Source organism: Xiphias gladius, chromosome 14, assembly GCF_016859285.1.
Source record: "Xiphias gladius isolate SHS-SW01 ecotype Sanya breed wild chromosome 14, ASM1685928v1, whole genome shotgun sequence".
Classification (NCBI taxonomy): Eukaryota; Metazoa; Chordata; class Actinopteri; order Istiophoriformes; family Xiphiidae; genus Xiphias; species Xiphias gladius.
The window spans coordinates 7,163,509-7,178,254 of NC_053413.1; the positions used below are offsets into that span (position 1 = coordinate 7,163,509).

Below are 14,746 nucleotides of genomic sequence, written 5' to 3' on the forward strand. Positions count from 1 at the left end.
AACAACAAAGACACAAGCAGAGCAATGAAAACACCAGCAAAAACAACAGATGGGCCCAGACACCAAATTATGGCGATGGAGCCAGCAGGGATGCTGAAGATGGAGGAGAGGAAAAAAGAGCAAAGGATGGTTTCCAGAGAGAGATTGAGGAGCACAGTGAATGATTTCTGTAACTGAGATAGGATCAAGTAAAAGCACCGTGATTCAGAAAGATAGAACAGAATTTAAGCATAAGGGATAGCAGGAAGGAGGGAGACAGTGTAAAGGGAGGCTCGAGTTTAATTACAATGTGAATAGCTGCTGTGTTGTGATAGTAGGCCATTGAGGATTGACCTGCCTCTATAGTGAATGGGTGAGCTGTAGCTTCATCCTGCCACATCTGAATAGATAGAGCTTTCTACTCTGCATGCTCCTATACTTGAATGGGTATGACTTTGTATACTATGCGTCCTTATTTGAATGGAAACAGCTTGGAAGGTATGTTAAATAAACGTATGTTACGTATGTTTATTTACAGGAGACGTCACTGAAGTCACTGAAGTAAATGAATCAAATTCTTGACAACTGATAGCATTAACCTCTTATCTAACTCCTTGTCTGACAAAATATTGATGTGTTTACAGATTAGCCATTTTGTAGTTATATGAGTTGTACTTGAACATAAAGTACAATGTGTGCGTATCTTGTCTGACATAATAATGGCAACTTCTGGCCAGATTTATTATGAATATTTGTATATACTTTGTGCTCATACCTTACCACAACATACTATATGGTTTATACATGGCGTATGAAACAACCATATGCAAAAGTACAGCGTATACAAAAATACGAATCAATGAAATCTGTATAAAAATCCCAGTGACTATGCTGAGATTATGTAAAAATTACAAAATAAACACTTTGTGTTTTAAAGCTGAGGCTGATGAGAATGTCATTAGGTTTGCTGGTATTTATAAACCAAAGTTAATCAGAATTTTGACCTGATGATGGCATCTGATTAAAAAATAAGGTATCACCAAAGTTATTGCAATTCATTCTGAGTGGAGGAATAATGTCTGTACCAAATTTCCTGGTAATTTATCCAGTAGTTGTCCATACATATCACTGAAAAGCATAAATTTCAATGGTGGCAGTAGAAGAAAAATTCGTCTTGGAGCCATGAATGTCTGTCCAAAATTTCATTCTGATACATCCAGTAGTTGTTGAGATATCTCAGTCTAGACCGACTTACATTGCTGTTCAAAGAGCCATGCTTCTAGTGAGGCTAAAATGTATTCCGACCTCAAATTTGGCATCATCTGATGGCCATCTCAAAAAAGACAGCAATGCATGCTGATCACCCCCTCCAGCACCACCCCCACCACCCCGGATCCGACCCTGGGACACTGAGATGGATGTTCTGAAAGAAACAGATACAGCCCTTTTCCAATTGAGGAACATAACAACCCATAACTTGAAGCTTCCCACAATCTAAAAAACCTTGTGAAGCTCAGGTACGAAGAATTTCCTTGCATTTCCACTGTATTTTATAAACAGGGATGTTTCGGATATACGCGATTAAAGGGCCAAAAGCAGGACTGACTATTCAATTTCAAAGAACACAGAATGTGCTGTTTGGTAAGTTAGTGAAGTAACCTTTTGTGGAATGCACAATAATAGAAGAAGTGGTGTGAGTATTATTGATTTTCTTTCATGTTACTGAATCCAAGGTATTGTTGGGGCCAGCCAAATCAGTCACTGGCCCAAAAGTGTCCAAAGCATCAAACATTTCCTGCACTGCATATATTATGATTTTCTATCATGTAGATTCAGCTTTTTAATGTTTTCCCACTTATACTGTATGTTGAATCCACATTTTGAGAGCCTGGACTTCTTTTTTTTACAATCAGCTTTATCCATTCTTTTTTTTTTAAGTATTTATTGTCCTGGTCAATGCAGGTGCAGCACTAAAAGGGTGGTGGTATTCACCCTTGTTGTGATGTGACAACACATCTGCTTGAACAATCACGATAGAGGGCACTCCCAGCAAGCCCTGAAAATATCTGAAACTTTCATTCATTATCACCCCCTGAGCAGTGCAAAGATTTTGTTCGCCAAACTCGTCCCAAAGGCGGGTGGAGAACAGTGGAAACAAAAGCAGAACCTATGACAATGGCTACACTTTAGACTGCACCAGATAATCTCATTTTCATACAAAGAAAGGCTTGTGCCAGCAGAATAATTTGAGAGATGCTATAAAATGTTTTTTACACATGGGGGCTTTAAATCCTAGTTTTGGAACAGAACTCGTACACACAAATACACTGACATCAAAGGTCATTTGAACACATACTGACCTGCCCGATGGAGGATGAGTCGCACATGGCTGTTGTATATTGCCTGTCCAGCTCAGGTGCATTGTCATTCAGGTCTAATGTCTCTATTGCAACCAAACCTCTGGACACCTGGCTGGGATTGTCTGAAAAGGCCAGTCAAATAGAAACATATTACAATAGAGCGTCTAAGATGCACACACAGCTGTATATGGAAATTATATGAATACAATTCCGCATAGCAAAAAAACAGTAGTGTGTAAACACACTGAGGTGCAAGTTTGCACTCCATTAATTCCATTAAATTATCCTCAAAGGAGGAAAAAAAAAAAAAATTCAAACCCACTCAGATCACATTAGCGAGCACACAACTGGCTAAATATACAGTAGTACATTTGGTTTAATTTGGCTTGTGTTACAGCTCACGGGGTCCCAGCTGGAGTATAACTGATGTTTCCATAGCAGTCAAATTTTTCCACATCAAACTGTTCCATTCTTAGCCAAAGCATCTAACAGAGTTAAGTGTATACGTGTATGTGTATGTGTGTGTGTCTGCACACGTGTGTGTTTCTAAGAACGGCAGAGTTAGCAGAGGAGTGATGTAGAAAGTAGTCAATCTGCATGCAGTTACACCAGGGCACAGTTTAAAAAAATTTGGCAGAAGGTCTCCCACACCCCGTTCACTTGGATGTACGTACATTGGAACATCAAGGTCCACACTTGAAACGCATGAAGTCATAGTCTGAGCTGAACATTCACCATTACATTTTAGGCTACTCTTGTGTAGGACACAATCCAGGCTCACCAGCACACATCTTCACTCATTTATCCAAGCAGGCAACCTTGCAACACAGCTTGGGTCACACTTTCTGTGACATACACATGCACTCCCACACCATGTTCTCAAGCCTATAGCAGTGACAGTGTGTCACGGATGACAGCAACTGGTTGCCATCGTCAAAAAGCTGAAAATGAGCTCTTGCTGTAATGCCACTGGATGAGCTGGTCTGCCCGTGGCCATGGCAGAGCTCCTACTATGCTTTATGTCAACACAGTCTCCAACAGCCTGTTTATTAGATAGAGCTCATTATTCAAGACAGGCATTCACTGTGCTGCCTTCACAGTCCTACCAACACTGATGCCACAAGGAGCTGTGAGTAGATTTTAGGTAAAGATTAACTTTGTCCAGAGCAAGCCTTGGCAGGAAAACAACTTCTCTTCTTTGCACACATTGACCACTGGACGGCATTCTTCAACTATACTTTCACTTTTACACCAACCAGTTTGATCGAATTTTTTTAGGGCTGAAAAGAACATCCAAAATCTAGCTTGTTACCTGCCAAAATAGCTATTGGAACTTAGGCAGGATTTAGCAGGAGGCTGGTGTTATCAGCAGAGTGACATCGTTTGTAATCAACTTCAAAACCACAAAATGCCATAAAATTGATTTATGACTGTTTTCTGTTCTGTCATCACTATTGTTAAGGTTTGGTTTGGTTTAGGCAAAAAAACTGAATGATTAAGGAAAGATCATGGTTTGAGTTAAAAGAAAAGAACTTTGAGTATTGGTAGAAAATGGGATGCAAACATTGTGGCCTTTGTTGTCAAAGTCAGATGCTAAAATACCATCACACTACTTCCACTTTTGCCTCTGAGAGTCATAATTTGCAGGGTTAATATTAGTGCTCGTCGGGTAAGATTAAACAGAGATGGTTTTAGTCAGCTGAATAATCATCCAAGTTCTTACTTTCCGACCAATGACTATTGTAGCGGAAGGGCATTTTGAGAATAGGCGATCTGGTGATAATTAATGTTTTTATTCGTTCGTCAACAAATTCCATTAAAAAGCAAAAACAAAATATCTGTGCTATAGACCTCCATTGCTGTTGAAAACCATATCCGTGAAAAACACTGTTGCACTGGGTTACATGTTCCTTCATTACTATGAACATGGGCACTGTAGTTTATTTTGGGTCAATCCCCCATACATTGTCCTGTTGCCATAAATACTCACTAGAGCACCACGTGTAATAATCCATGGCTGAAAACAGATCTTCAAATGGCCTATAGGGTTTTACTACTATGAATGGATGCAGTTTCTTGATAAAATAAAACTGGTGCGATGAAACTAGTGCAGCGGAAGTTCAAATTGTGCCTGTCAGTAAGGGCTGATTGCTATAAATCCTTTCCAGGCTGCGGTGTGTGTGGTCAGTCGGTCTCGATTGTTACTGCTGGAGTTGGCTGCTCTGCTCCGCTCCGACTGTGTCTGGGTGACAGCATAGAAAGAGCTGTCATAGTTGAGTTCCGCCTCTCTTAAAAAACTGGCATGTTGACACTGCAAATTGTCCGGTTGAAGCACTACCCTCATAGGGTAGTTCCGCCTTTTTCTTCTCGTCAAGTAACATATAGAAAAGCAATGTTTGAAGCTTTCTGAAGAACCTATCCTCTAAAAAACCTTCAAAACACTGCACTTCTTTGGGTCCTCAGAAATACACTCAGGAAGTTTGAAGTCGATTGGATGAGCGGTTGTCAAGAAAATCGAAATAAAGACAGAGATTGCTTCATTTATAGTTAGATAAAATATCTCATTTTTGAGTTTCAATGTTTATTTCTGACCTTGGAATCAGCAGTTAACAAAACAATCTCAACTGATCATGACTGAAAGCTCCAGAACAGGTAATAACTGGACCCGTGATTGTCCTGTGATCTGCACTTTTGTTCGATTGTGGTGTCTTTCCTGAATTTTACCTGTGAAGTGCCTCAGTCTTTTCTGAAACTGGGTATCCTTTCTTGGAAACTGAAATATGTTTACCACTCTACTGCAATCACAGTGCGCCTGTAAAGCAATTCTTGTCCTTGATTTGTTGCTTTAATTCTTTGTTTCCAGTCAAATCCTTATGAGAACGGATCTATTGCAGCATCAGATAACTCACACAATATAGATCAATTGATTCTCAGGAAGTGCTGTAACAAACTATTTGTGGTGCCAAACAACATTCCCCTCATGGCTTGATGATTTGAGAGCTAAGCCGCTTAGTGAACTGCATCACACACTGGATACTGTGCTTTTCAGACACCACACAATATACCGTTTAAACTCCCATAAACCAGTAGGTGCAGGTGTCACAGGTGGTAAATGTTGGCTTCATTGAAGAGTTTTAGCTCTTAATAAAAGAAAAATTAAAGTGAATAAACTCTAACAATGTCTCAGTGTTAAGCGGTGTCCAAAAAAAAGGGACCTCTGACCTCTCTGGGTTGCAATGACAGTAATATTGTGCCAGTGTTCCCGTTCCCGGTCTAGTTCCATGGCGGTGGTGATGAGGCCGGTGTCTGGGGTGATACGAAACAGAGCCTCTGGGTCTGATTGAGGATCAATAGAGAACCTGACGAAGAGAAAATAGGGTAGAAGGAGAGAGATAATTATGTTTTAAGAAGGAAGGTGAACGTAAGTGAATTGAGGAAGGGGCAGAGAAAAGCATATGAAGAAAGAGTGAGGAGAAGAACTAAGCAGAGGTGGCAGTGGGGTGCAGAGTGAAAGAAGTAGACAGGGCAAATGTGTGAGAGAGCGATAAGGAAGTCGGCATTCAAATGGCCAAAGAATTAATATAGAGAGATTATCGCATCTGATAGGAGCTCTTTTGAAGTGCAACTGATTATCTAAATATCTCTGTAAATATACCAACTATCATTCCTCCCCACACACTCACTCTAAGCCTTTTTGCCGATGCTAATTGGGACATGGTTTTCTGTAATTGTTACAAACAAATCATTCACCCCCTTCTTGAACTATGTGAGACAAAACCTACAACAAACACAAATGAAATCATGGAACCTACAGGCTTTTGTGATTGCTGTCTGGTTTATGGGAACAGGGAATGGGTATTTGGTTAGCTTATATTTGTTTGGTTAGCTCCTCTCTGTTTTGTCTGGTTTCTTTTAGTTGAAAAGCTGGGTTTGGATTTCAATTCCAAAAGCATTTATATCCCTAACTTAAAAATGCTTGTGCTTGAGATTCAACAATTATTATTTTTTTTAAAAAACAACCCAAATTCTATCCTCAAAAACATTAAATGAACTGAGAAATTCTAAGAAAAACTTTCTGGACCAATAAATGCAAGGTTTTCATTTAGCTGTGAAATTCTTGTGTTGTTGATAAAAATAGCACAGATCATTTCATAAACAATGAATAATTAAAGGAACATTATGGGAAATACACTCCCTAGCTTTCTTCCTGAGAGTTAGACGAGAAGACTGATACAAGCTTAGCTCATCCTAGCACAAAGATTGGAAACAGAGGGGAATAGCTAGCTTAACTCTGCCCAAAGGTAACAAAATCCACCTACAAGCACCTACAAAGGTCACGTTATATCTTGGTTGTTTAATCTGTACAAAAAGAGCCAAGCTAGCTGTTGCTAACTCTTGACAAGAAAAAAAAATGTGTATGGGTGGACAGAAAAAAGGAACATAAATATTAACTAGCATAGCTAGCAGAGTAGACGTTACTGCCGCAATTTCCGTGATTTGATGTGGTTAATGTACCTTTAAATCATATATTCAAAATGTATTTTATTAAATATGAATTTACTGAATTTTTTAAATAGTTCAAATGTGAAAAAAACAAGAATGCATTTTATTTGTAGACACTTTGTTTTCACTTTCCAAACATAGAGTGTAACATTAGAATCTAAGTGTTATTTCAGGTGTCATGTAAGGTCAGTGACAGTAATTAATAATCAGCATAAAAAGGATTAACAGGTTTTACAGCTTGTACTGAATATCTGTTACACAGTTCAATTAAGAGCCTTCAAACTTCATACCTTTTTTCTCTGCTTCACTGTTTCTGTAATTATTAATTCTGCACTTTGTAAGTGGGTGTATGTTATGTGAGGAAAGAAACCTATTACTTCACCTGATATTATTGGTCAGACCAGTATCAGGGTCTACAGCGCTGACCCGGCCCACAGTGCAGGCTGGCGGGCAGTTCTCAGATACATCCATGTGATATCGCGCCCGGGAAAACCTTGGGGGCTCATCTGCATCCAGCACTGCTACTCTGATGGAGGCCCGGTCTTTGAAGGGGCCTCGACGCAGGAAGCGAGGGTCCACGATGGGGTTGAGGACCTCCACAGAAAAAGAGTAGGAGCTCCGGCTCTCATAGTCTACGGCCTGAGGAGGACAACAGAGAAGGGTGAGCCAGTAGGATTAAAAATATTTAATGTAGAAGTAGCCTATATAATCATTCAAGGTTTAAATAAACACTGTAAAATGAGTAATAATGACAAATTTTATTAGTAATAAATTAAGCAAAATGTAATTTTCACAAACGTCACATACAATAATGTGTTTTGTGGTTTTATAATGTGTTGTTGATGTTTTAATTTGATCCAATTCTAACATAAAATTTTCCACAGATGACTACTAAATTACATATAAAAAGCAGATGGCCAATAATGAATTATCATATCTTCCCACAGATAACAGCTTGCAGAGGCTAGCGAATGGTCACATCCAAAATCAGCTGAGGAGGATTTTGAGTAAATAATAGCACGGTTACCTTAACATGTTGTGACATTTTGATTTATGATGGGATACTTTGAAAGTTGTGGGTGGATGCTTGGATCATAGGTTTTGTGTGAAGTAGGGAAGACATTCATGAGGTGTTGATGTTAGAGCATTGCCAATGAGATTCCTGATGCTCAAAGAGTTGAAAGGAATTTTTTAGAGCTCCGACACTGACATAACTACAGTACATGTTTGAGCGTTGGTTTGACATTGCTTATCGTTAGTGTTTGGATATTCTTGACAGTCTTAGACTGGAGGATATATAGCTGTAGCATTTACTGCCGGGACCTTGAATGCTGGCGGTGCATTCGTGGGAGTTGTATAAGATTAGCGTTGCTTTCTACATTGCAGTACAGACAGAAGCAAGTGGTGCTTCACGTTGTTGCAATGAACACTTGATCTCATTTCGACATCGTTTGGTGCTGCAGTGTTGGCAACACACTTGGAACGGTGTGGGTGGGTACCTGGCAGGTATTGTGTTTCGTTATAATGTTACAGACATGTTGGTAGGGGTAATTTCAGACCTTGTGAAACATTGTAGGAGTGAAACTTGGACAAACTTGTTTTTTGTGAATCTACAGTATGGATCCTGAGTTTGTTTCAAGAGGTGGTTCAGATCGTGTACTGTGCTGACAAGTAATTTCCACCAACAATAGATTTTCCTATTACAGAATTTAAAACAAACCCACGCTCCCGTTTTACACCATCTCTATCACCATAGCAACTCTACCATCACCATAGAGACTCTTACCTGGCTATGAGGAGCGTCAAAAATTCCTTTGTATCCTTGCATCTACACGGGTAGAAGAGATTTCATTTGGGATAGGTGCTCAGGCCCCCGAGATTGTTTTTTTACAGAGAAGTTATTGAGCTTATATGTCTGAGGTGTCCATGTGATTGCGTGCCACACTCCCACCAGCAGTCTGGCTCTGAAGCAATGAGATCTCTGATCGGGTTTGCCGAAATGATTGGTAGCAAGGGCAGATTCACACACAGGTAATCACATACATCCACCATTTCACACACAAAACCTGACATTCACTTGCTGTTGATTAAATCTGAATAAAGCAACATGTTTGGGTCTGGTTCAAAATACCTGTTAATACGGGTATGTGTGTTTGTGTGTTCGAGCTTGTGTGCAAGTACAAGTGGTTCTTTTGAGCCTGTGTGTCCTCAGATCCTCTGTCAGAGTGCGTGTGTGTCCTTAAAGTAAGTGTGCATATGAATCATCGCAGTGTGATTGGCAGAGAGAGCCATGTTGGACAGAGGATAAATAGGCTCCCTGGCTATGCAGAATATTCGCTGTCAGATTCAAACAGGGGGAAAAAAATCATTCTGAGGGTCCCAGCAGCAGTGGGAATATTGATATCCTCTCACTCGTGCTCTTTTCTTCCTGTCTGATCTCTCTCTTTCTATTTCTTCATCTCTTTTCTTCCTTTTCTTTGAGCTGTAAACCAGAGTAAACTGCTTCATGGAAAATCAGCAGATTTAGAAAGAGGTGAAGATTGATTAAAAATTATGCAGAGAAAAAGGTGAATGAGAGGCATCAAAATGCGAGCAATTTGGGGAATATCTCTTCAGAAAAAATAAATAAACAATCATTGTCAAGGGGGATAGAGAGACAGAGATTGTGAGAGTAAGTGTGTGTGCAGAGGGGGGTTTAGCCGGGTAGACGGAGGGAAAAAGGTTCGCTGACTTGGTCCCCATTACAGGGAAGGAGAGGGACAATCTGTCTGAGGAGGAGAGGTGTCACTTACACTGTGAGCACACACTCATCACCCCCCAACCTCCCTCCATCAGCACTCCATCACTCCGCTCCCCTTCTTTCGCTACCTCCTATACTCCATCAACCCCACTCCCCTTCCCAGCCTCAAGCCATCTGTTTTTTCAAGCGTGTGTGCAACAGGACGCCAGTTCTGACAAACCACAGCACATACAATCATCCTTCTCCCTCATTCGCCCTTATAGTAAGCACTTATCACACGACCCGACTGGTTTTTCTGTTTTTTGTATGTTTTTGTGTTTTTCTGTCTCATGCACGTGTGGATGAATGGATGTGAACGCTCCTCACACATGCTCTGTTGGCTCATGTAGACCTTGCACACATGCATGTGGCGTTAAAAATAACAGCTTAACACCACATTTTAGCAATTTTCAGACCTTTTAATACCTCGATATAACATCTAACGGTCAAGAATTTATAGAACACTGGTTAAATATGTAATGTCTTTACAGACGTCTTTCTTACCGACCAAACTGAAAGCATTGATCGTGACTTCAGAGCTGGTTGAACTGCTAGCTAACCATTAGCTTAGCAAGGCCTCAGCAGAGGTAGCAGAGGCAGTGCAGAGTGAGAGAACAGGGGATACGAATGAGTGGTAGTGACGTTTTAAATTTGCCTCAGACACTATAACACTGATCAACCCTATAAACGACTTGCTTACAATTAGTAAAGCTAGTATTTATTAGAGCTGCAGTCTCCCGGTCGAATATACACTCAAAGCCGTTACACTTGAGGCTTTTAGTGTATATTCTTCAACTGTTCTTGCGCTGGGATCGCCACATGACATAGTTCTATTTTCGGAAATTATATGAATATTGGCAGGTGCACACTGGTCGGCTGTTAACCCGTTGTTATCATTTCAGTATAAAATAATTAGGTTAGAATGATGTAATATACTGCTCTTAATATACAAGCTCTTTTTGTTTATTTATAATTCATTTAGGCAAATAAGGCTACCAGGTAGAGTGCACTCAGTGCACCGTGGCCGATTTAAGTAATCTAGAGATAAAGTACAGAGGTTTTTTTTTCCCCTGTGGGCAAGTACTCGAGAACCAATCAATTGGTTCAAGAGTAGTTTTGATTTCAGCTGACCATTTTTTTTTCATTTGGTTGACTACAGCCCTAATATTTATACTACTGCAAGCTACAGTAAGTTCTATTCAGTTTCAGGGGCCGAGGTTCCCGGGTTACGGCATAAATTTTTCATACATTTTTGGTGGGTCTAGAGGACTGAAGCACTGAATCTCCTCTGGAAAAGGGAAAATAACTTCTGTTGCAATGAACACTATAAAATAGGATAAGGATCAATAGATAGTGTCATAAAGTGACTGTACATGTAATTTACTAACTCAAAAAAGTGGTTTTAGTGTGAAGTTCCTCTTAAATCCCATTTTCCTTCTCTGAAATCTTCTACCTCTCCTCTACACATTTTCTGTCACATAAACAAATGCTGGAAAGATGAGTACATGCAAATGCTTACATTACAGTTGATTATTTGCTTGGTCGGTTAAGAGAAAGTTCATCAACAAGAATTTTGATAATTGATTAAATGGGATTAAAGGGGCAAAAATTCACTGATTCCAGCTTCTCAAATGTGAGAATTGTCAGATTGTCTCTGTTTTATATTATTAGAAATTGAATGTCTTTCTGTTTTGGACTGTTGGTTGGACAAAAAAAGCAATTTGAAGACTTAATCTAGAGCTCTGAAAATTTCTGATTGGCATTTTTTCAATACTTTGTGACCTCTTACAGATATAAGCGATTACTCTACTAATCACAATCAACAAATTAATTGAAAATAATCGTGCATACACACTCCCTTATCTACACACACACACACCCACATGCTCAACAAGTGTAACCTTCTCCTGTCCTGCGATGCGATGCGCCCACAATCCTTTTTGAAATTCAGATTTCTCTAAACAATTTCCCTTTTAAATTCGCTTCACAGTTAGCAGATATTAATTAGCTAACCTGCATGCTAGACTGGCGATACATAATGCATCTCTCCTCAAAGAGGCCGTCCCATAGGCATACATGGTCAATTGCGAAACGGTGTGTATGTGCTTGCTTTACAGTAAATGTACATTACAGCAGGGTGAGGCTTTAAAGCACAGAGGTGGTGCTTCTCAGTGACTTGTCTGTATTTGATGGAGAATACGTATCCTGTAAATGTGTGGGAAATCAAGTAAGCATATGCAAAGTTGTGTTCACCTACGAGCACATCTGAGAGTATATATGGTCTCTGGTGTGATTGCTTGTGTGTGTTCAGCACCCTGCTGTCCTTGGCAGCCTGAGTTCTGTCTTGATTTTGTGCATTCTAAATCAAGATCATACAGCACATTTGTCTGATGACAAACGCAGCTTTGGACATTTCTGCCAACAAGCACAACTGCAGGGATGGGAGAACAAAGACTCTTCTAAATCTCCCTTTTGACTTTGTTCTTCCTTTGCTGCTTTCCTTTCCGTCTGTCACTTGTCTTCTGTCTCTGTCTTATGTCACTCTCAGATGTCCTGTGTTGTCCTTTTTTTCAATGTGTTAGCAAGACATTGGTCTCTCTTTCTCCTTTTCTCTTTCTCTTTCCCTCTCCATCTCTCTCTCTCTCTCTCTTTTTCCCTCAGAGAAGATTAACACAATCTCTCCTCCGTGTGAGAAAACAAACACAGATAATCCTGGGCGCGCTGCTGGCGTGTGACCAAGGATTAGCCAGCCGATTTAAGTGAGAGCATATGGAAATAATAACGGCAAACTGACACATGCGCAAGCTAGCTTGTCCCCCAGGTAAGAGGAATGAAAGGCGCACCAATAGCAGGCTTACACTGCTCACAGTACCCCGAAAACATACCTCAAAAGGAAACCTCATGAATTGGGATACGGCTGGATTCATATTAATGATGTTGTGACATGCCTAGTGTTGCGTCTAGTGATGCCACTTTGTTATATACATGCTATTAAATACAGTTTACATGTGTAATGATGTGCTGTGAAATCGGGGCATTATCCTAGTTTGTTTTCAAAGTTTTTGTGCTGCCTCAGTTGTTATAAATGCTCTAACAATCAAAACACACTGAGCTCTTTATTGACTCATCACCTCACTGATTTGCATCTGAAGTATCCGTGTCCATCAGCTGATTACAAGATTTCCTGTGTCTTTTCCTTTTGATTTAATTGCTCCTCATTGCAACAGTTGATTAGAGTTTGATTAGTTGATTGATTTCAATGAAACCTTAACCAGCAGCCACCAGTTAAAGCTCCCGTTGGCTTGAATGTTACCCTCTGGCCATTAGGGGGCACTGCTGCAGAGCAATGTCAAGAAGGCACTGTGCTGGAGACTGTTATGCTAATTCTTCAATTACCTGCTACTTACACTGTGGCCTTGTTCATATGCTGTATCGTAAATCTATTAGCAGCAATATGTACAGTCATTAACAGCAATGAGTAATGAGTAAATAAGTGGAGTGGAACAGAGCTGATCAGCCAGGGAGCATAGGTTTAGAATAAAATAAATAAAAATAAAATAGTGGAGAACCTTGAAAGAGGAAACCTATTTAAAATGATTGAATTAATAGTCCATTTGTGTGTTAGTATTCGACTGATTTTGTGTGCATATATCTGTATAGATATGTGTGTGTGTGTGTGTGTGTGTGTGTGTGTGTGTGTGTGTGTGTGTGTGTGTGTGTGTGTGTGTGTGTGTGTGTGTGTGTGTGTGTGTGAAAGTGAATGAGGCAGACCTGGGCTGAGTCAGAGCCACAAACAAACAACACACACTGTCTGACATGGCCTCCAGACACAAAACAGAGCAAGGACGAGATAGGGTGGGGAGGGCCTGTGTGTGTGTGTGTGTGTGTGTTTGTGTGTGTGTGTGTGTGTTTGTTTGTGTGTGTGTGTGTGTGTGTGTGTGTGTGTGTGTGTGTGTGTGTGTGTGTGTGTGTGTGTGTGATTGCATTTACTTGCGTTTTAGCGTGTGTGTCTCGCCCTGCATATTTGGACATGTGTGGGGAGATCAGAGAGAGAGAGAGAGAAACGAAATGCAGAGAGACAGCAGCAGATGATGAGAAAAGGGGTTGAGGGTGGGGGTTAGTTAAATGGGGGGAATAGAGGAAGGGAGAATTGGAGAAGGAGAGAAATCTTTTTATTGCTGGGGGTCTCTGTGGGACTAACAGTAAATAAGCAGTGATAAGCAGCAGGCAGCTTGAGTCGGCACCCAGTCTTGAAGGCTTTTAATGACCCAGCTTCTCCCGCGTGTCCCTGCCTAACCCTTGCCTTTCTATGGATTTACCATGTTCTCCCCCTTCCTCATCAGCACATCATCCACAGTCTTCCTCGTCTTCATCTGTCTGATTTTCTCTGTCTGCCTTCCTGTCCATTTTCCTCCTAGCTCCATTTTGCCATCAAATATTCTTTCTGGGTCACATTTTAACTATCTCCTAACTCTTTCCTCCAGCTCAGTCACTTGAATCTATATATCCCTAATCTGCTATAACGCCCCCCCGACACACACACACACACACACACACACACACACACAAACCCCCAGAGTCTCTCACCCACCTCCCATATAACAGATCAGACAAGCACTGAGCACTGCCGTGTAGCGTCCCTCGCCACCCTTAAGCGAGCTATCGTGCCTCTTTGCTGCTCTTTGCCCCTCATTCCCCACAGTTTAAACACAAAGACCTGCAAGGTCAAGTTTGTTATGTTGATGTGTGCCTCTGTATACAATATATCTTTGTGGTTTACTGGTGCTTGTGTAGGTGTGCGTTTCCATTATGTGTATCTGTGTTTTTATGCGTGTGTGTGTGTGTGTGTATGAGAGAGAGAGAGAGAGAGAGAAACGAAATGCAGAGAGACAGCAGCAGATGATGAGAAAAGGGGTTGAGGGTGGGGGTTAGTTAAATGGGGGGAATAGAGGAAGGGAGAATTGGAGAAGGAGAGAAATCTTTTTATTGCTGGGGGTCTCTGTGGGACTAACAGTAAATAAGCAGTGATAAGCAGCAGGCAGCTTGAGTCGGCACCCAGTCTTGAAGGCTTTTAATGACCCAGCTTCTCCCGCGTGTCCCTGCCTAACCCTTGCCTTTCTATGGA

The 14,746-nt window shown here is 40.7% G+C and overlaps 1 protein-coding gene across 1 annotated transcript in view; it reads right to left on the minus strand.

Moving 5' to 3' along the window:
• The window catches only part of LOC120798926 (cadherin-24), a 92,440-nt gene that overhangs the window by 17,887 nt on the left and 59,807 nt on the right, over window positions 1–14,746 (minus strand). The window contains exons 6-8 of the mRNA XM_040143720.1: window positions 7,225–7,481; window positions 5,562–5,698; window positions 2,340–2,461 (exon numbers count right to left, since the gene is read on the minus strand). Coding sequence (XP_039999654.1) covers window positions 2,340–2,461; window positions 5,562–5,698; window positions 7,225–7,481 — 516 coding nt within the window. The remainder of the gene's footprint in view (window positions 1–2,339; window positions 2,462–5,561; window positions 5,699–7,224; window positions 7,482–14,746) is intronic.